The sequence below is a fragment of the Leuciscus leuciscus genome (genome assembly GCF_965113295.1).
Source record: "Leuciscus leuciscus genome assembly, chromosome: 19".
NCBI classification, from domain to species: Eukaryota; Metazoa; Chordata; class Actinopteri; order Cypriniformes; family Leuciscidae; genus Leuciscus; species Leuciscus leuciscus.
Genome location: NC_138743.1, coordinates 5,796,447 through 5,819,652, shown reverse-complemented (window position 1 = coordinate 5,819,652; position 23,206 = coordinate 5,796,447). Strand labels below are relative to the sequence as shown.

The window sequence follows — 23,206 nt, the reverse complement described above, 5'->3', positions numbered from 1 at the left end:
TTAGGTGTGTGTGTGTGTGTGTGTGTGTGTGTGTGTATGTCCAGCGGATATCACGTTTCTTTTGTGTTGTCCAACAAAACAGCATCTGTTTGTAAACATCCGGGTCACAGTTACACCTACACACACACACACACAGACACACGCAATCATAGGTAGGACTACACAGAATGTCACATAATTGCAGAATTATACTAAAATAAGACAAATCCATCTATTATTATACAACAACATGAACGTATTAGCGGATGCGCGTCACTGTCTCTTTAATGGTCCAGAAGCATGACGTCAGATATTTTGACAGGACGACGGAGAGGAGAAACCGAATCCGCCGCTGACAACAACAAACACACAGATGTGTCGAGCAACGCCGCGTCCCGGTCGCTGAGATGCCGGTAACGGAGCGGAGAGGACGCGACGCGTGGTCGAGCTGCTGGCGCGTGCTTCTGCTCGCGGCGTCCGCGCTCGTGCTGCTGGCGGAGAGAGCGGCGCGTGAGTGACCTTATACCGCATCACAGGTGCATCTAATGCACCCCATATACATCACATTATAACGAACGTTAGGCTACCGTATCCATTAGCCAAGGTATTTACACACTATTCAAAGATCATTCAAAGAATACCATGGCACTATTATTACACGTCCAAAATCCATAATACGCCCAGAAATATGAAAAACCATGTAACCATGATACCTGTTCAGAAACATGTTAAAACCATGGTCTTTTTTGGTACCCTTTTACTTTTTACTTGGAAGTACCTTGGAGCACCATGTAATACTGACACATATATCAAATCTTTTGTCTCACGCACACACACATACACATATGTGTGTGTGTGTGTGTGTGTGTGTGTGTGTGTGTCTACAATATTCTATATACATAGAAGTAAATATAGAAGAATTTTATATATATATATATATATATATATATATATATATATATATATATATATATATAAAATAGCCAGTATAAAAGACAATATAAAATTATTATATGTATATAATATTTACTTTGAATCAAGTTGAAAATATTTCATTTCCTATCCACTGTAAGAGTATTGTTACATATATAATACTGGACAAAAACATTTAATTAACATATTAAAATGTATCTGAAGGGCAATTTTCTAAACAAATATTGTTCCGATGCAGCGTTAGAGATTTAGGGATCCGTGGAACACCTGATCTATCAAAGCTTGACTGTCAGAAATGACAGATTACTGGATTGTTTCTATCATGGATTTACAGTGATATTATCTTCTCATCCCATTTCACTGCTCTTTTGTTAGAGATAATCTCATACAATGCAAAAACATATTGAAGTGCACAGATGTAATGTCAGGTAACAGGTGTTCTCTGTGTTGTTCCTCAGTGATCTGCTGTGTGGGCTTCTACCTGTGGCAGGAGGAGCTGAGCTTGGCCGGTCTGACCTTTGCCCTCTTGTTACCGGGGTCAATGGTGCAGGTGTTGAGTTTCAGATGGTACAGGGCCGATGGAGACAAACGCACAGGCCACAATTTCATCATACACACTCTTCACCTGGGCATCTTCAAAAGGTGTGTGTGAGTGTGTGTTTGTGCTTCTAAAGGAATAATGTCTTACAAAATTACAATTTAGTTCATTTACTCCAGGGCTTCCCAAACTTTTTTGTCAGCCGAACCCCATATGTAAAATATTTACTTGAGTAACCCCTGAGAATTTAATTTAATATATCAGTGTGTGTAACGTTAATTAACAATGATCAAGACATTTGTTCCAGTGTCTTTGTTAACGTTAGTTAATAGAAATACAACTGTTCGTTGTCAGCTCGTTAGCTGGGGCCAATTAATGTTAACAGAAACAACTTTTGAATTTGATAATGTTTTAGTAAATGTTGCATAAATTAACATAAATTAAGATTAATAAATGCTTTAGAAGTGTTACCAATTAATTTAATGACACATGTTGCATGTTCACGGTTCTCTGACGTCGTTAACGGTCAGATATTAACAGATAAAATATTTGATCTCATTTGAATAGGCTAAGTGTTTTATTTTGATCGTTTTCAAATCTTTAATATGGGGCTACACGACTTGACCCCAAAAAAGAAATATTGCAGTTATTTTGTCATATATTGTGATTGTGATTTGAACTGCGATATGACATTTAATGTCATATGAAAATAATACCTATATATCTAAAAGTGTATTTATAAATTATATTGCGATTTCAATTCAATTAATTGTGCAGCCCTTTTAAAATCGCTATTTTTAAAACACTAAGAAGGCTCGACACAACATGACACTTTGCTCTCAGTATCACCAGAGGCTCTACACATGAACTCCAGCATTGAGAACATTGTTTGTGTACACAAAGTTTACTTTAAAAAGTAGTCGATCTGCGAATGCAACGTAACATGAGGAGAGTAAAGATGGAAAGCTCCTAAAGCTTGTTTCCATATAAATTCACGGATAATTTTTTATCTAAGTTATAATGCTTTTCATTGAAATTACAAGTTCATGACTTTTCCTCATATGGAGTCAGTTCATTACGTTGCATTCGGAGATCGACTACTTTTGACTGAAAAAATTCCAGCCCCCGGAAACACTAACTCATAAAGTGAGTCATTCAAAACCTTTCTTTTTAGTAAACTCTGTCTACACAAACAATGTTCTCAATGCTGGAGTTCATGTGTAGAGCCTCTGGTGATACTGAGAGCAAGGTTTCATGTTGTGTCGAGCCTTCTTAGTGCTTTAATAATAGCGATTTTTGATGCTATCATAGTCGTGCCCCAAGCTCTCCCATTCACAAGGCATTTTGACCTAAAACGAAAATACGGTCAAACTTAAAAGTGGCGTTTCCATTCTAATTATGCTTTTAAACGAAAGTTTGCCTCGGGTAGATTAACAAAAAGAGCCTAGGTTAAATTTTGGCGAGAGTTACCCTTTAATAACGACACTATTGCCTTCTGTAGAGCTGCCTATTGCTGAATGGAACTCGTTTCATAATGGATGAACTTTTACACAGTTATTGAACTGAACTAAATCAACACTTAACTGATTCAATTTGAATTTGTCTCATATTTGATGAATTTGACCTTCTTGTTAATACTGTGAAGCTGCTTTGAAACAATCTGTATTGTATAAAGCGCTATATAAGTAAAGCTGACTTGATGTGTGTTGTGTGTCAGATTTTGGGATTGCAGTGTGTGTGAATGGACCGCTCAGGGCTCGTCGCAGTCGCATGCGAAGGAAGTGATGCGGCAGGCGGACGTGTCTGCTCTGCGTCTGCTGGAGGTCTTGCTGATGACTTTACCTCAGACGCTCCTGCAGACGTACGCTCTCAGCGTGACCGGCTACGGCCTCTCGTCTCCAGGTCAGTTCTGAGCTCACTTACACACAGAAAACATGCATAGGCGTAATTTGCGGGTGGGACATGTCCCCACCACTTTTTGCCAGGGTCGATATTGTCCCTAGCCTGGTCCTACCAGACTCTCAGAGAGTCTGGCCACTCTCCATTGACAAGCGTTAACTTCCTTGAAGGCTCTGTTGAAGTTTAAAACTATTGGATCTGCCCAGAGCCACTCTGGATCTGCCATAACCAATCGCTAACGTTTGGTCGCGACGTAACCCTACAACTCAAACTAGTGCACCTCAACGTCATCGTTCTCAGCCACTCCCTCTGTTCGCTGATTGGACCGCCAAAAATTTGGCAGGAAAAAACCCACGAATATCCCGTAAACCCAGACGGAGTACTGAAGGAAAATGAAAATTGAGCGGAAGTACGTAGGAGGGTGGAGCCAGGCTATATTGTCCCCACCACTTTTTGAAACATCTCGCGGCACGGATGTACCTAATACAAATGAATAAAACATCTCCAGTTAACTAGCAGAGCATTCATTTCATTCGTTTGTTAAATAAGAGGCGATCTAACACTGAAATGTGTGTTGAGGAGACTCTATTCATTCCGGTGAAAACACAAAACAAAATGCACACAAACGTGTCCCTGCTTGATATAAAACCACTGATATCAACTTATTCGGTTTTGATTCGGGAAAAAAATGATACGTGTGCGGATTAGAACCCAGAAACTCTGACACACTTGGCAAAAGTTCTACCGCGAGACCATTAAAGTACACAAGAAATCCTGTATTCATGGATCTATGCATTTATTCACGTGAAAATGATCGGCACTAACAATATATAGTGATAGATCTCATTAAAAGACAAATTAATCCCATTGTACTATTGAAATTGATTTCTGGACATAATGAAATTTTTTCTGAAAATTGTTATTGTAAACATATCTGATTTAGCATTAGCCCTATACTAGCAACACCCCCCACCCATTCCCCCCGTGGCCCCGTCCCCCCTCTTCACACACACACACACAGACCTGTCCCACACTATTTTTAAAACAAAGTTTCGCCACTGCAAACATGTATAGATAACCGTGTGTGTTTCTGCAGTGGCTCTGTGCGACGGCGTGTGTTTGCTCTCGATGTCCTGGGCGCTGGTGCTCTACAGTCGGGCCTGTTGTTTGATCCGTCCGGGACATTTGCAGATGCCTCCAGCGGCGCTCCTGTGCCAGCTCCTGTGGAGGACGGGCATGTTAGCCGCCCGCTTCACCAGCCTCGCCCTGTTCACACGCACCTTCGGCTGCTGGATCATCGGGGTCGTGGGTGAGTCTGCATGAAGATCAGAGATGTGCACGCTCGGGTTTACAGGTTTTGTTAGTAAATTACCAATGATATATCTGAAGAATTGTACATTTTGGGGTCAGTAAGATTTTTTGGGGTAACCCTTTACTTTTTAATTTACTTATTAATTTACTTATTAATCTTTGTTCATCTTAGTTAATAAAAATACTGTTCATGTTAGTTCACAGTGAATTAACTAATGTTAACAAATACAACTTTTGATTTTAATAATGTATTAGTAAATGTTGAAATTAACATTTTCTAAGACTAATGAATGCTGTGGAAGTTTCATTCATTCTTAGTTCATGCTAACTAAATTAGTTAACTAATGTTAACTAATGAAACCTTATTTTAAAGTGTTACAATAAAAAAAAAAGTAATACTTCTATTAATACTATTCAGCAAGGACATGCTACTTTTATCAAAAGTTACTGTAAAGAAATTTATAATGTTACAAAAATGTATATTTCAAATAAATGCTTTCTATTTCTAACTTTCTATTCATCAAAGAATCCTGAAAACAAATTGCACAGCTTCCACAAAAATATTAAGCATGTTTTCTGTTTTCAACATTAATATTAATAATAAATAATTCTTAAGCATCGAATCATCATATTAGAATGATTTCTGAAGGATCATGTGACACTGAAGACTGGAGTAATGATGCTGAAAATTCAGCTTTGATCACAGGAATAAATTCAGTTTTAACAAATATTAAAATAGAAAACATTTAGTTCAAGTTGTAATATTTCACAATATTACTGTAAAAAATCTTATTGACCACAAACTTTTGAATGGTAGTATATGATTTCATGCTAAAAAATAAAAGAAAACATTTATACAATTAAATAAAATTGTATATTAAAAAAATCATCTGCACAAATTATATTAACTCTATTTTTACGACCATTCATTTTTGTTTTATTGTGACATAATTTTTTTGACAGTTATGTGCAATCTCCCCCACAGCTTATGAACAACCTCTATACCATGCACAGTTGCCACACACAATAATATTACTGACTCATCCCTCAGTTTGTGTAAAATAAGTGTGTTAATCTTTGTGTATCTCATGTTCTCCCAGCGTCTCACTGGTTGATGGCTGCGCTGTGGTTGGTCTCCCAGCAGACTGATATATATGTGGGTCACTGGTCATGGCGCGTGTTTAACGTCATTCTGGGAGGCGTACATGTGTTCCTGTTTCTCAATGTGAAGGACGGACCGTCCCGCTTCCGGATGGCAGGATTCTATACGGTACAAACACACAATCTTAATGAGAGCTTGAGATATATTTGTATAGGATCTGTGCTAATAATGTTTTGATCTGTTTTTCTGCACTGTTTACACCATCAGAAACACTCTCTCATATTCTTTGCAAAATTGTCTGCAGAATATGAATATGCAGAAAATGAATATGGGTTAGTTAATGCATCATTTGAAGCTGTTCCTTTAAGCATTGGAGTGACCGCTCTGTTGTTTCTGTGTTGTGTAGGTGATGCTGCTAGAGAATCTTACACTGCTATTGGCTGCATCCGACATCCTGACTGATGCATCATGGGATAACCTGATCGTCCCCACTACTGTGCTGTGCAGCTTTCTGCTCGGTGAGAGTTTGTGTGTGTGTGTGTGTGTGTGTGTGTTGAGAGCATGATAGTAAGACAGATCTCGATAACAAAGGTGACATATTGTGAGAGTATTGTGTCATAGTGTCCAGTGCATTTTTCATGATTCTGCATAGGGTTTGATCATTTACACTGAAATAAAAGTATTTTTCCCCTAAACATATTTTATTTAAATAAAAAACTGGTAAATCTTTCTATGTGTAAAACAACTGGTATGACGCAAAAGTAAAAATGCTCTTTTATGAATAACCACACTTTTATTTTATTAAAAAAGGCAATTATAACACAATTGAATCTTCCTTTTTCTGAAATTTACCATTGTAAATTATATATTTAAGTACCATACCATATAAATTAAAATACCATGCAAAATACCATATAGACTAATATGTTTAAACAAAAGTGTAAGAGCTGATTGAAACCACTGGCATCAAAAAATACTAAACCATTCAAAAGTTAGATTTTTTTAAAGTTTTGGAAAAAATGTCTCTTATTCTCATCAAGGCTGATAGCCTTGAAAATTTAAATAAAGTAAAAACAGTAATATTGTGAAATATTATTGCAATTTAAAATAACTGTTTTCTATGTGAATATATGTTGATTTTTTAGCATAATTCTTCAGTCTTCAGTGTCACATGATCCTTCAGAAATCATTCTAATATGATGATTTGCTGCTCAAGAGACATTTCTGATTATTATCAATGTTGAACACAATTGTGATGCTTCATATTTTTGTGATCACACATCAACATTGTTTTCAGAATTTCAGTTCAAAAGACCAGAATTTATTTAAAATTGAAATCTTTTGAGATTAATGCAGAACTGAAAGTGCACTTTTAACTGTTTGATTAAACATGTTTCCTAAAAATTATTACCCATTCATCAAATGTGTATTTTGTGTATTATTCTGCAAGACCTCTGAATCTATATTACATAAAATTATTCCCGTCTCTGAAAGATTCATGAAAATTCTTAGTGATTTCACTGTGGTTTAAATATTTAAATGACAAATATTTAAAGTTCAATAGGAAAATGTGCTAAACTAAATAGATAAAGACTGGTTAAAGAATGAATAACATTAACATTATTAAATAATTCAAATTAAATAATTATTAATTTATTAAAATAGCAGTAGAGTAGAGTAAAATAGAGTCATTTATAAAATTATTGTTAGATGCATATTTAATAAGAAAAATACTCTTGAATAAAGTGATCAAAGGGATTAATATCTGAACATCTGCAGTGCAAATATGAATTTGTCTGCAATAGATGCATAACTGCCCTCCTCCTGTAACACTTGCATTTGATCTTTTTCAGCTAAATGATATCTATTCCTCTCTATCTTTCTCAGGTTTGACATCCCTGATGTTGTACTATCGTTTCCTGCATCCCAAATCCACTGAAATCTCTCAGGGTTTGCGTCAGAGGGCACACATGGGCCGAGAGTGTCTTCAGCAGGGCAATTCGTCCTTCTCTCTGGGGGACAAAAGTCTTCCTCCGGCCCCTCTTCCCATCCTCTTCCCGTCCTCTCACACTTCCTTCTCCCTCTCTGGGATTCCCGGGTCTCTACTGGAGCATCCGGGGAGCTGTGGTGTGAAGCTGGATGGCGAGTGCCGGCACCATCACTGGCTGCTGATCCGTCTCGCCCTGAAAACCGGAGACCCGGCGAAGATTAACGGGGCGTACGGGGCGGGGGGTGTATCCGGGATACTGATGGTGGATCGGAAGGGGGATCAAATCATTGAAGACGGGTTTGTGTCCACCTCGGAAAGCCGTGACGACACGATGGCCGACTGCAGGGAAGAGTTTGAGAGCGTGAGTGAAGCGAGAGAGGAAGAAGAACCGGATGAGGATGACAGTCTCGAAATGCAGAGCCCATTAGAGTCGCCCGTCTCCAAGTGCAAGAGGAGCTCGCCGGAGGGGAAGTCTGTGTTTGGGGACAGTCCTGAACACAATTACTGCCCCACCGAATCCAGCTCCACTATATACTTCAGCGCCGACCCACAATCCCCGAGCAGCTCCAGTAACCCGCGTCTGGACCGCGAGACGCCCTTCGGCTTCGGCTCTGGAACCGGGCTGGAAACGCTGGACGAGCTGAGTCCCATTTCAATAGACGGCGGGATGCACAGGGATCTCGTCCGGGGGCTTCTGGGCCGAGCGGGACCCTGCTACACCTCTGCTCCCGGACTGAATGGAGAGAGTTCGGGAAGCCACCTCAGAGGCCCCCGTCGACAGGTGGTTCTGTCCCGCAGGGGTCCGGAAGAGGACGGTGGGTTTTAACAGCATTTACCATACCGACTTTAAGGGGCGTTCACACTGACAGAGATTTCCCAGTGTGAAAGTTCTGAGGCAACATGTCTTGAACTTTATGCAAATGAGCTTCAATGGCAACTACCAATGAGAGTGAAGATGAAGATGGAGGAGGAGGAGTTAATGTTGTTGTGAATGTTTCACTGTTCTGTGCAATTTGTCTTTGCCCACATTCAGGGATATCATTTTAAAAATAATAATGTGTTGAACACTTGTTTGGTCGGCTATTTATCTCGTCCATGATGTGATATATTATACGCTGCTGCAATTTCTATGCTCTTTCCCCTCCAGAATGTGAAGTGGCAGGAAAACAGATTTGTCGTCACATAAAATGTATATTTAAAATATATACACTACTTTTGACAAGTTTGGGGTCTGTAAGATTTTTGAAATACATCTCTTCTGCTCACCAAGGCTGCATTTATTTGATCAAAAATACAGTAAAAACAGTACGATTGTGAAATATTATTATATTTTAAGATAACCGTTTTGTATTTGAATATATGTTAAAATGTAATTTATTCCTGTGATCAAAGCTGAATTTTCAGCATCATTACTCCAGTCTTCAGTGTCACACGATCCTTCAGAAATCATTCTAATATGATGATTTATAATAACATTTCTTATAATTATCAATAAAAACAGTTGAGCAGCTTCATATTTTTGTGGAAACTGATACATTTTAGGATTCTTTGATCAGTAGAAAGTTCAAAAGAACAGCATTTATTTGAAATATAAATCTTTTCTAACATTATAAATGCCTTTACTGTCACTTTTCATTAATTTAATGCATCCTTGCTGAATAAAAGTATTAATTTCTTTAAAAAAAATAAAATCAGACCCCAACATTTTGTGAAAAATATATGCATAAAAAATATAATAATAGTTTTACGGCCAACTTACAGCCGCTTCCTCCAATGATCACTGTCAGTGTGAATGAACAGGGCATTACTGCGTAAAATACAAACAGCTGGAACATAAAAACTTGAACCTGGATATTTAAGACATTAGAATTGAATAAAACATTCAGACTTACGGAGATATAAACTTTTAAATGTTTACTTTTCTGTTTTTAGTTCTCTCACTGTCTATCTGTTTCTGTTCAGAATGGAATACTCGTGTGCACAAGTAACTCACATTAAATAAGTAACATTATTATCACATGACCTCTTCACATTGCTTGTTCAATTAAGCGGCATCTAGATATCATCTCAGAAATAAAAATGATTTTAAGTTTAAGTTATTTTACTTTTTTAATCCAGTTATTTGACAAAATGTTGTAACTACTTGCAAGGAGATGAAAACTTCATCTGTGTATTTGTGTATACATGCCATTCTGAACATAACCAGTAAAAATCCTCATGCTGTTGGTTTGAGCTGAAAGCACAATCTTCCTAAACTGTGTGTGTGTGTGTGTGTGTGTGTGTGTGTGTGTGTGTGTGTGTGTGTGTGTGTGTGTGTGTGCGCGCGTGTGTTCTGTTTAAATTCTGTCCTCTCAAACTGTGATGTAATTCCACTCTAATGAAGGGCTGTGGTCTGGTTTATTATTCATTGGTGTATATTGCCTGAATGATACAGACATAAATAGAAACAAAACTCATCTTGGAACATGATCATATCTGTATTAGAGCATTAGAACCACCATAGATTATGATTATTATATATAGATTATATATTTGGTCCACTGCTCCACATGCTTTAATTTTTGCTTATCTTTGGTTTTTCATTTAAAGTATAGGCCAATTTTGTTTAGAGTTTTTCATCTATCTATCTATCTATCTATCTATCTATCTATCTATCTATCTATCTATCTATCTATCTATCTATCTATCTATCTATCTATCTATCTATCTATCTATCTATCTATCTATCTATCTATCTATCATCTATCTATCTATCTATCTATCTATCTATCTATCTATCTATCTATCTATCTATCTATCTATCATCTATCTATCTATCTATCTATCATCTATCTATCTATCTATCTATCATCTATCTATCTATCTATCTATCTATCTATCTATCTATCTATCTATCTATCTATCTATCATCTATCTATCTATCTATCTATCTATCTATCTAAACCTGTTTATTTCATAATGTTTTTTTTATAATTAATTGATTTGTTCATAACATATTTATAAAGCTGATGCATGGTTTTACTGTAACAGCTGTTTTTTTTGGAGCTCATCTTTACAGAGTAGTAAAAATATTCTATGTATGATACATTTGCCTTGAATAAGAATGGTCATAATGTTTCAGGGGTATTGTAGTGAATATCCACTGGAGTGGTTTTTCACTTTTTGAAGTGCTCACTGTGTGTGTGTGTGTGTGTTTTCCATTGTTTTTCATTAAAGCATTATGAGAGTGTGTTTGCCATCTAATAACTGTTATTTGCATGCATATTTCTGAAGGATGACTGTGCTTAAACAGTATGGGTTATTTCCCCTAAGGCAGGTCAATATTTGCAATAATTTCTAAGCAAATTCAGCCATTAAATTATAGCGATTGGCTGATATTGTGAATGAAAGTTTGTTTGATTTTTCTGGATGTGGGTTGTTTGCTCTTATGATGAATTCCATTTATTCATTAAATTAATTTCACAAGAACCATGAACGTGTCTTAATATATCTCTCGCACATATGTTTCCACTTGTGAAATAAGTCATCAAGGTCATCTTTATATATACTGCTGCTGCTGCACACACAGAAAATATTAGTCATAATAAATAAAATTGAAGGAAAATATAGCCTACTACACAATGGAAACTATATGACTAATATACACGGATAAGAATAACAAGTCTCAGATAAAACAACTAAAGGAAGGCATTGAACTAATACAATAATGCAAGGAGAATTATATTACAGTATAATAAAAGACACTTCCCTGGTTTCACAGATAAGGTCACAGACTAAATTGCATGTTTGGGCCGTTTTAACTTAAAGCAACTTGCACTGATATATCTTAAAATATGACAGTGGCACACGTTTATGTAATCTACTAAAATGCCCTAATTAAACTAAGGCCTAATCCTGGTTTAATCTAAATCCGGTTAAATCTAAACCGGGCCACTCTGTTTTGTAGAAAAGTAGTGAACTAAACGTTGCTTAACACAAATTCATTAGATCTATATGAAAATTTTTAATTTAATAACGGGCTATTTAAAGTTTTCAGTGTCATTTTTCAGCTGTAAATGATCATACACTCATACAGACGTAGTGATACGTAGTTGTTGCTGTGCTGTCACGTGGTATAAGTTACTTTTCCCAGCGCTGGTAGGGATGGACCAATCACAGTCGTTTCTGATAAGAAAATTATTTTAAAAATATATTATTTTTTACAGCGATTGCTGATGCGGATTTTACGGGATTAAAATTATTATTTAATCTAATATTTAATTATTATTAAAGTATTATTAAATGAAATTAAAATGTAATGTACTACCGATTTCATTTAAGCCATTTTGATATTTTTATGAAAATAAAGCTTAAGGCTATTACTAGGCTAAAGGCTATGTATAGGCTATTACACGACAACATTTTACATTCAATGTATCAGGAGTGTTAAATAATTGGTTAAACCAAAAGGAGTACATTTTCCTAAATTTTCCATCCAGTGGTCTGTCCACCAATCCTTTCTAACTTCTACCGCGCATGCGTGCTAACTTTGGTTCGTGGCTAAAGCGCGCATGCGCAGTGCGTCTTCTAAAGTTTGGAGTGATTCGTGGAAGTTTGAGATTTGGTGGAAGAAAAGCCTAGCAGAAAGTCGGGAACTTGTAAAATGGCTTTTCGCAGGAGAAATAAGAGTTATCCTTTCTTCAGCCAAGAGTTTCTCATTCAAAATCACGCGGACATTGTCTTTAGTTTGGTTATTTTTGTTTTGATTGGACTGATGTTTGAGGTGAGTTAAAGAGTTTTGGATTCTCATTTTTTTCTTGTCTGTGTCTCTGCCAGCTGTTTTTCTGCCTATCTCTCTTTGTTCTTCTGACTTTTACATCAAAATTAAGCATGCAGTTTATTACAGACATTGTAACTTTAAAACAGACCCAAACTGTGGACAGAGTCCACTTTTCTTTGAGTGTCTAAAGCTTTTGAATCAAATCAAATCCACTTAGCTGCTTGTAAAAGTCTCAGACACTCCGTTTATGCATTAATCTACTGTAAAACTGTGCATTTAACGTCACTCTGGTTGAGTTCAGTGCATTAAAAGAAGTCCTTAACTTCATTCACAACTTAAATCCAAACATTATCAACGTCTCCTGGGCCCAGATTTCTGCATTGTGATGTTAATGTTGATGATGTTGATTATGATGATGATGAAGATACGTAAAGTTCGTAAAGCATAATATGTGTAATTCAAACCGATAAACCAGGTGTCATAATGGTGTATTTGAGTTTTATGATGTTCAGGTTTCTTCTGAAGTGCCACGTCAAATCTCTCACGCGCCCCCAGTTTGACTGGCATTCCTGAAGAGACCAATATATGAATCTCAAAAACGCTTCATCTTCATATACATCATGATCTGTCGCTTATGAAGCCCTAACCTAAAGCTAAAATAGGCATTTGAAGTTTCTAGATAAATTGTCTTCCCAGGTTTGTAATTTTAGTCATAAACACTGAATGAAACTCTCTTCATGGTTCATCTCACGCATCTATATCATGCAAATGTGTGTGTTCACATGGGTTTCCCCGTTTACACCTGTTGCTCTGAACATCTGTGTGTTTCATTCAAACACCTCTGTGTTCATGCCTTCATTAAACAAATCAGTAGAAGCTCATTTGATTTGTTTTGCAATTTCTCATGAATCAAACTGCTGAAATGTCAGTAGTGGTTTCATGCAGTCCGGCCATTATTTATAACAGTATTCATGAACACATCACTTCAACTGGATTTATTGTAAGCTATTTTCAGTCAATTAAAGTCAATGTTTTATTTGTAATGTACAACAATAGAGAAGAAAGCAATATGTCTGACATTGGAATGGCAATGTTTTGTACAAGATCCCATTTTAGTAAATATTTGAAATTAATTTTATAAGGAATAAGTACACAACATTTTGCAACAAATAGGCCTATATAATAATACAATGGAAGCTTGTTTCCACCACACACACACACAAAGGTAATTGTGACCTTTTATCTCATAATTCTGACTTTATTTCTAGCAATTTTGTTACTCACATTTGCGAGTTTATACTTTCAGTTGTGAGTAAAAGTTAAATGCCTTTTTTATTTTTGTTCCGTGGTGGAAACAAGCTTCCATACAATACAAACTACTAAAATTATTAAAATACTTTATGCATAATATATATATATATATATATATATATATATATAATTTTTTTTTTTTTTTAAATATGATTATTATTATACTTAATTTTCCACTGTTTGTTGCCATGTTATTCCTTTGAGTCTTTGTTTTGGATTGTCGTTGTCTTATGTACATCAGAATGAAATACTCAGGAAGTGTCTAACTATATATTTTTTAAAATGTGTTCAAGAACAAGAATAATAAATCTAAACTTTAAATTTCAACTGTATGAAAGCACATGATTGTTTATTATAGAACATGTGATCTATAAACTGTATGTGTGTGTGTGTGTTTGGGTAAAGGGTCACGTCTGTGTGTTTTGCTCATCATTGTGGAGGAAAGTTGATTTCTTCTCTCTTTCAGACGACAGCCAAAACAGCGATTTTATTCATCCAGCCTCAGTACAACATCAGCACCATGAGCGCAGGTCTGACACAGTCATTTGCTTTGATAGTCTGTCATTACCAGTTCGGTCTGATGCATCTGTAACATTGAGCTAACGTGTGTGTGTGTGTGTGTGTGTGTGTTTCAGATGGAGAAATGACTCTGTATCATTATGGATGGAAAGACTGTGCCACTGTCCTCTTCTATCTTTGTATCACCATCATCCTTCACGCAGTGGTGCAGGAGTACGTGCTAGATGTAAGTGCTACAATGCAATGCATTGTGGGTAATGTAGTTTTAATGTAATTAACCATACATATGGCGCTATTATAGGAGAAAAAAAATCTCCATTGATGGCCATTAGAAAGAAGTAGTTTTTTTTGCAAGCAACAGATGAATTTCTTTAATGTGCATACCATATTATTATTGTTCTTTTTCTGTGTGTTCCGTTGCAGAAAGTAAACCGGCGTCTCCACCTGTCGAAGAGTAAAAACACAAAGTTTAATGAATCTGGGCAGCTGTGTGTGTTTTACCTGGTGTCCAGTGTATGGAGTCTCTATGTCATCGCCACAGTAAGAGCCGCCAGATCACACACACACAGCATATTAAACCTCATGCTTTCTGTTTGGCACTTACTTGTTTATGTAATTAATAGGAGGGATTCCTCCTGCATCCCAGCAGCCTTTGGGAGAATTACCCTCATGTTCACCTGAGGTACATACACGCATTATCAAAGCATGAATCTCACAAAAACTGTCAAGAACATGTCAGAACTCTTATTTCATCCAAAAATAAGAAAAAAGTATATATAGATTTTGCATTAAGAAAATGAAGCCTATTTTTGGGAACATTTTTGCAATGAGATTTGTCATATTTCTGTGAAAAATGTATACATGTATAAATTGCTGATTACCTATTTTTACAGTTGTATTGTTGAATATAATTAATTTAGATTTGAATGAATAATGATCTTTTAGGCGGTGAGAATTTTTATTTTATTAAAAAAATTGGTTAAAAAAATGGGTACGAAAATATTATTGTGTAAAAAAATATGAATGGCCTTATAGGTTTTATTTTCTTTATACATAATTTTTTTGCTGTTATTCAATCAATGCAAACACTACTGTATATATAAAACATTATTATGTAACAGATAAAATGGATTAAAATATGAAGACATCTTCTGTTTTTATGGCAGTAACTATGTTTCCAAAAAAAATGGTGGATGGAAATGCCAAGATGCACAAAAATGTGCATAAAAAAACATGCACGTTCAATTGGGGGCAGATACTTTTTACTGAATAAATCCCTTTAACAAAATTTTTTTTTTACTTTGCCTCAACAAATTATGTGATTGGATAACTGGCCTAACCAGCTGACCAATCACATCGCACAGCATCTTGAATGTCAGATTGTCGTGTGATTGTAATTGTCTTTCTGTCAGGTTTCAGGTGAAGTTCTTCTACCTCACACAGCTGGCATACTGGTTTCACGCACTGCCCGAGCTTTACTTCCAGAAAGTGAGAAAGGTAAGCGAAGACGAGAGGAACGCAGAAACATTGATGCAGGGGATATGCGTAGGTATATAGCATAATATAATTAAAGTATATAATAACAGAAATATAATAAAACTATAATTGTGTTGCTCTTTTCATGTTTTTAGGAGGAAGTCCCTCGTCAACTTCAGTACATCAGTCTCTATCTGTTACACATTCTGGCTGCGTATCTGTTGAAGTAAGTCATGAAACCACACATGAAAACTAATAAATCACAGTAACATTGCTGGATTGACTTTTAATAAGTCAGGTCACCTTTATTTATATAGCGCTTTATACAATCCAGATTGTTTCATAGCAGCTTTACATGAAAATGAAAATAACCGGTGATCAATGATGCAAACAGAGTTCATTTCAGCTCTACAGCAGCAGCTCTAGAAGAAAATAGTCATTGTTCAGTGTTTGTTTATTCAGTTCCATTGTGAAGATCATCAATTATTGAATTAGTTTGTTTTATCTATAAAGCAGTTCTGCAGAAAACAGTGATCCAGTAGTGTCAGTGCAGTCAAGTGTCTCCAAATAAGCAAGCCAGAGGCAACAGTGGCAAGGAACCCAAACTCCATCGGGGGACAGAATGGATAAAAAAAATTAAAATAACTTGGGAGAAACCAGGTTCAGTCGGAGGCCAAGTTCTCCTCTGGCCGGTGTGATTATGATTCAGGCTGCATCACAAGTCATAAATCAGATTGTGGATCGGTATCATTCAACTATTTCATCCAGTTCCTTTTGCTTGAAGATTGGATTCATCACGCCAGTATGGAGATGAAGCTGGTCATAGGTCTGTGCAGAGGACTTGTCTGGTTCTTGTGGTGTTTGCTGAGGATGGCTGTCGTGTCGATGAGGTCTTCACAGGGGATTGTCTAGTAGACACGGTGTCTGCTGACATTCAGGGCTGCGTGTTGGTCGTGTCTAGGTGTGGGTCCACCCTCTAATCTGGATACAGACCTGATACGGCTGACTACGGTAACCTCAGGATAAACGGAGAGAGACTAATATTAGCGTAGATGCATCATCTTATGATGTAACGAGTACATCTGGTGTTATGGGAAGTGTTCCTGGTTCCTGTTGACGTAATTGCGCACTAACAATCCTTTAACGGATGTGAGTGAATTATAGAAATATGATAATGTGTTATGTATATGCCAGGTTCTGCTTCCTGATCAAGGCTAGGAAGACTGTTCCAGAGTTTGAGTGATAAATAGTACAAGGATGTAATGCCTGCAGTTGATTTTGATATTCTAGGTATTATCAACTGGCCAGAATTTTGAGATCGCAATAGACGTGAAGGACTATAATGCATTAAAAGAGCTCTCTCAAGTACTGTGGAGCTAAACCATTTAATGCTTTGTAAGTAATGAGCAAGATTTAAAAATGTATGCAATGCTTAATAGGGAGCCAATGCAGTGTTAGCCAGGCTAATATGGTCATACTTCCTGGTTCTAGTAAGAACTCCAGCTGCTGCGTTTTGGACTAGCTGGAGTTTGTTTATTAAAGGGATGGTTCACCCAAAAATGAAAATTGTCATAATTTTGTCATGAGTAAATGATGGTAACCAGACAGTTGACAGTAGCCATTGACTTCCATAGTAAGAAGAAAAAAATACTATGGAAGTCAATGGGTGCAGTCAGTTGTTTGATTACCAACATTCTTCAAAATATCTGCCACTATACATCGATACTATACTATGACTCATACAGATTTGGAACAGCTTAAAGGTGTGTAAATTACATTTTTGGGTGAACTATCCCTTTAAGCGTGCAAATCAACCACACAGTAGAGCATTACAAAAATCTAGCCTTGAGGTCATGAACGCATGAACTAACTTTTCTGTCATTAAGAGTATATTTTGTAGTTTAGATATATTTTTAGGATGGAAGAATGCGGTTTAACTGATGCTAGAAATGTGGCTAGATTGGTATCAAAGAGCACACCCAGGTTCCTGACTGACGACGAAGACTTGACAGCCATCAAGTGTTAGAGAGTATTCTGGGTTATTACATGGCCAGAGGTTTTTGGACCAATACATTTTTTTTTTTTTTGAATTGAGTGGTAGGAAATTACATCTTAATTTTTATATCTACTAATGCATTTTGATAATTTTGTGAATTGGTATGTTTCGCCAGGGTGCAAATAAATATAGATCTGAGTATCACCAGCGTAACAGTGAAAACTACTTCCATGTTTCCTAATGATATCTCCCAAGGGTAGCATGTACAGAGTGAACAGCAACGGTCCTAGTACTGAGCCTTGTGGTACTCCATACTGAACTTGTGATTGATATGAAATCTCTTCATTTACTGCTACAAATTGATACCGTTAGATATGTATGATTTGAACCATGCCAATGCAATTCCACTAATGCCAACATCATTTTCAAGACTATTCAAAAGAATGTTGTGGTTGATAGTATCAAATGCAAAAATAAGATCCAGTAATACTAATAGAGAGATACAACCCCGATCGGAAGATTAGAGCAAATCATTTGTAACTCAGTCAGTACTCATTACGGTCTAAATTACAGTTGGGCGATATGGCCAAACATAGTATCTGTGTTTAGTATCACAGTAGTATCATTCTGTGTTTTATTATTTAAAACAAATATAAACTTGAACAATTTGATCAAGTTTTTAAAATGTAATGGATAGTGTTCAGAGATGGCATCGCTCGGCTGCAGAATTTCAACGCCATCAACATTGATTCCATGTGGCAATATTAGATCTAAAGTATGATTACGACAACGAGTGGATCCTGACACGTGTTTTCTAACTCCAATAGAGTTTAAAATGTCTATAAATGCCTTTTATACCTTTACCTTTAAGACTTTATCTGCAGCCAGGACTAACTTTGATTCCCCTTCTTTCATAAATCTTTATGGTGGCCTGGTGGCCTATATACAGAAGCCAGCACAAATGTCAAACAGGATTTATCATTTACACCAGATAGTGGGGCATTAAACGCCAACACTTCAAAAGAATTCTACCTGAAACTAAACCTCTGAGTTATACTGAAAATATTACTATAAATTAAAGTAACACCTCCCCCATGTTTATAACCATAATCTTGGGGAGTGGACTCATTTAAAGTCATGTAATTGTCTGGTTTTAGCTAGGTTTCTGTCAAACACAGCACATCTAGGTTATGATCTGTGATCATATCACTCAATATATGTGCTTTTGTAGAAAGTGATCTAATATTCAGCAAAACAAGGTTTATCATTTATTCGTCTGTATTATGCTTTTTTTTAAATTATTTGTTGAACATCAATTAAGTTTTTACCCTTAAATGGGTTTGAGATTTTTGTAGTTCGGGGAACAGAAACGGTCTCTATATAAAAGTCTTTTATGGTATGAGACTGGTACCATATCAGTTTTATCTGTTATTTACACAAGCAATACCACAAGTGGTAAAATCACAATGAAGAAGAGAAAATAAAAAAATTAAAATAAAATAAATTATATATTATATTATATTATAAATCATTTTTAGGGCTTTCTATACATGGATGTTTACGTGTGAGCCCTAAAAACTAAAAAGGGGTTTTAAAAACAAGTTCATTCAAATAATATTTTAATTTAACAACTGTATAATATCAGATATTTTCATGAAGAATGATTGATTTCATATCTCATCTCTCTTCAGCTTGACACGGGTCGGGCTGGTTCTGTTGTTTCTGCAGTATCTTTCTGAGATGGGCTTCCATCTGTCTCGACTGTTCTACTTCATTGATGAAAACCACCACAAAATGTGAGCCAAACTTCCTCAGACATATGCCTAAAGTCATGCTTTAATTTCATAATGTATACATTACCATTCAAACTATTTTTATTGATTTTTTATAGAAATTAATACTTTTATTCTGCAAGGATGCATTAAATTGATCAAAAGTGACTGTAAAGATGTAAACTGTCTATTCATCAAAGAATCCTGGGAAGAGAATGCATCATCGCGGTTAAGCAGCACAACCGTTTTCAGCATTGATAATAATCAGAAATGTTTCTTGAGCAGCAAATCATCATATTAGAATGATTTCTGAAGGATCATGTGACACTGAAGACTGGAGTAATGATGCTGGAAATTCAGCTTTACCATCTCAGGAATAATTTTTTTTAAATATATTCAAATGGAAAATAGTTCTTTTAAATTGTAATAATATTTCACAATATTACTGTATTTTTGATCAAATAAATGCAGCCTTGGTGAGAAGAGACATATTTCAAAAGCATAAACTGTTATGAAACCTTGGATGGTAGTGTATATCATAATCTCTCTATATAACAGCAAATATGCTTGTTTTGTGTGTAGGTTTGAGATGTGGTCCGTTGGGTTCGTCCTGACCCGTATGATCACTCTGACTCTGATGTTCCTGGCTGTCGGCTTCGGTTTGGCTCGTTCTGAAAACCAGATGCTTGATTTGGAGACTGGAAACTTCAACACTCTTTCTATCAGGTGAGACAGACATTCACGCTCATTGTAGTTCAGTACATCACGAGAGACCCAGACATGAGTAATGCTGTGTGTGTGTGTGTGTGTTTGACACGCAGGCTGCTGGTGTTGTTCATGGTGTGCTTCACTCAATCCTGGCTGCTCTGGAAGTTCTTCCGGTTCCAGCTGAGCCGAACACGTGAGCTGAGATTAGAGCAAGCCCGGAAGAGAGCGGCCAACAAACAACAGATGCAGCGCACACCGAAACGAGATTCAGGTACATGCTCGTTCGAAACTGCACTAGTTAGACCACGATATACTTATATCTTCTTTGGGCTAAAAATAAGTTTGCAATACCTGAGCATCATTAGACTGTTAGTGAACATCCCAACTACGTTTGGATGAATTTTAAATATGTTCTGCACGCTTCATTCTCAATATCAAAGTAAACGTCACCAGTGGCTATAACAGTGTGCATGAGTAATTCATAACATTTTGGGGTGAACTATCTCTTTTAAGCTTAAGGCTCAGATATACTTGAAGTGAAATAGAAGAACGAACTGGTGTGATGTGACAAACAATCAGGCCAAAACTAAATCCAGTTTGGGTGATCAAAACTAATTGCCAGTGATATTTCTGCTGAGGACGCAAGGGTGGGAAAATAATCCACAGAACAAAAAGAAAACAATGCAAATATTATTAAATATGCCATTTAAAAAGTATATAAATCACGAATTTTTCTAAAGTGTTTCTAACAGGGAAACCAGCGGTTAAAGTTACAGCGGAACAAAGCATCTCTTGGAATTAATGTAAAAATGGTGGGAAAACTTGAGAAATATACTTGTTTTTTTAAATAAATGGAACAATAATTACATTGTTAATGTAAAAATACAAAATAGATTTGTTTTGTTTGTTTGTTTTGATAGTGCTAGTCATTTTATTTATTTAACCTGAAAAATGTCAAAATTAAGTGTAACTGGAACATGAATTTATATTTAAAAAGGATATTTTAGAAAATATTAATGTTATGTTTAAAAAAACAAAAAAAAACATGCGTAATCATGAACCAATGGTCGTTCAAATGTGTTTACTCAACCTTTCTGAGTTCGCTTTGGCAAGCAGTTTCAAACTCTAGAAATGACTTCAAGCGAACTTGATTTTGGCTACATGTCAGTTTTTGGGATTGACAGCCGCGTTTGCTTACAGGTGTGAATCTCAATGTCCTGTTCACATGAAAACTAAGTGTCTTGTAACTGAACTGTATGTGAACAAAACCATATTATGGACTTAAATATAAGACTGACAACCGTGTGTTCTCCTGTTTTGTGAACATGACCTTTGAAATAGAAGAATGAGCTAGTGTGACTTCATTTAGGACAATTGAAGTGTATTTGAACCGTAAGCTTACAAGATTTACTTTACCCAAAAATGTTATTAATTACTCATCCATACTGTCGTAACCAGTGCTGACGTGCCAATTTTCATATCCAATGTGATACAAGCTACTGCAGAAGACCAGATTTATGGCTGAACTGTTGGTCTGTTCTTCACACAAAGCTTTTGTGAATAGCTTAGAATTTCTGTAGGTTTCTAGGTGAACTTTCCCTGGCCTCTGGGCAATAATACTCTTTTATTGTGTGTGAAAGCCAAAACGTGACGCACAGAACGACACACACTGGTTTTGTAGGTCTTCGGTTACACACGTGTTCAAACGTTGCTTTTTTTCCTCTCTAACACGAGCTGTTTGTGTTCTGCAGTCGGTCATCATGAGAATGGACTCATTAAAGCAGAGAACGGCACATCTCCTCGTCTCAAGAAGATCAAAGCGCCGTAAGCTTCAGCCTCATTCCAGCGGATGGCCTCCACACATCGAGGGCACAGGAAACAGATCATCTGCTTCCTGTTACCACATCAAGAGAAGTGCATGTGGCGTTTCTCTGAGGAAGTGACAACAGGACCCTCAACAGGCTCTTGTCAACATTTCTAAACTTCTTTCCAGTTTCAGTATTCATTATTTCTTCTGCATATGTTTTCTAAACTTCACTCAGTCTTTCTTTATTAAAGCGCTGTTTTGAGGTTAGTTTGTTTTTCTGCATTTGAGGTATAAAAGTGGCAACTACGGTGGCCTTGAAAGGACACTCATTGAGATGATTTGAATCGAAGGTGTTATTGTGAGACTTCACACATTCTGAGTTTGTAATGAACAAAATATTTACATGACAATCTAAAAAGAACTGGCAAAGAAACAAGGAAGTTCCATGTTTTTGTCCGGTTTGAGGTAGGAACGAGTGTTGTAGTGGTGAAATGACCCTGAATCAGAGCAAACGCATAGCAAACACACTCAGTCTTTTTCCTGTAATGAGTGTTTATGGAGTTTCTGCTTTGTACGTTTATGCAGTTTGATATTTTGTTGTATGTGACGATGCTTTATAAATATTGACCCTTTTTGAATAGTAACATTTGTTTTGAGTTTTCTATCTTTACAGAAATATTTCAACTTTTTGTTTTATTTACTTCTTTGATTATTTAATCATTAACTGATAATGAATGTCAGACAGAAAAGAATTCACATTTGGTAATGGGGTAAAAAACTCTTATGAGAATGTCACATTTCATCTGAAAAGAGAAAATGGTTTTACATTAAAAGAAGCCTAGTTGGAACAGTTTTTTTGAATTGTCTGTTCATACTAAAAATTAAATAAAACTGAAAAGAACAAATTTATACTTAATTTTATATTTAAATACCTATTTTTGCATGAAAGCTTAATTTTCATAGCCGTCAATGGAGAAACAGACAGCTCTTAGATTTTATCAAAAAGATCTTAGTGTTCTGAAGATGAACAAGTCTTTCTTGAGTAATTAATATCCCTTCAAGATTTTCATGAATCCAAGTCCAAGGTTCATACATTACCCCATAAC

General features: G+C 36.2%; 2 protein-coding genes across 4 annotated transcripts; both read left to right on the top strand.

Annotated features, from left to right (window-relative positions):
* Positions 1 to 102: 102 nt before the first annotated feature.
* xkr5a (XK related 5a) lies at positions 103 to 11,227 on the top strand. 2 transcript variants are annotated; one of them, XM_082148058.1, is made up of 7 exons: positions 103 to 489; positions 1,371 to 1,554; positions 3,168 to 3,352; positions 4,446 to 4,658; positions 5,761 to 5,930; positions 6,169 to 6,280; positions 7,650 to 11,227. In XM_082148058.1, the coding sequence occupies exons 1-7, from the start codon at positions 387 to 389 to the stop codon at positions 8,576 to 8,578; spliced, it is 1,896 nt and encodes a 631-aa protein (XP_082004184.1). In that variant the 5' UTR covers positions 103 to 386; the 3' UTR covers positions 8,579 to 11,227. The 2 variants fall into 2 exon arrangements, with proteins under 2 accessions (XP_082004184.1, XP_082004185.1); XM_082148059.1 differs by having other exon boundaries at positions 378 to 515.
* A 1,077-nt stretch (positions 11,228 to 12,304) lies between these two features.
* tram2 (translocation associated membrane protein 2) lies at positions 12,305 to 22,744 on the top strand. 2 transcript variants are annotated; one of them, XM_082148090.1, is made up of 11 exons: positions 12,305 to 12,514; positions 14,289 to 14,352; positions 14,458 to 14,567; positions 14,765 to 14,881; positions 14,965 to 15,023; positions 15,754 to 15,886; positions 15,973 to 16,043; positions 19,505 to 19,609; positions 20,168 to 20,311; positions 20,407 to 20,564; positions 22,045 to 22,744. In XM_082148090.1, the coding sequence occupies exons 1-11, from the start codon at positions 12,395 to 12,397 to the stop codon at positions 22,119 to 22,121; spliced, it is 1,158 nt and encodes a 385-aa protein (XP_082004216.1). In that variant the 5' UTR covers positions 12,305 to 12,394; the 3' UTR covers positions 22,122 to 22,744. The 2 variants fall into 2 exon arrangements, with proteins under 2 accessions (XP_082004216.1, XP_082004217.1); XM_082148091.1 differs by having other exon boundaries at positions 12,307 to 12,514; positions 15,754 to 15,838.
* The last annotated feature ends 462 nt before the right edge of the window (positions 22,745 to 23,206 follow it).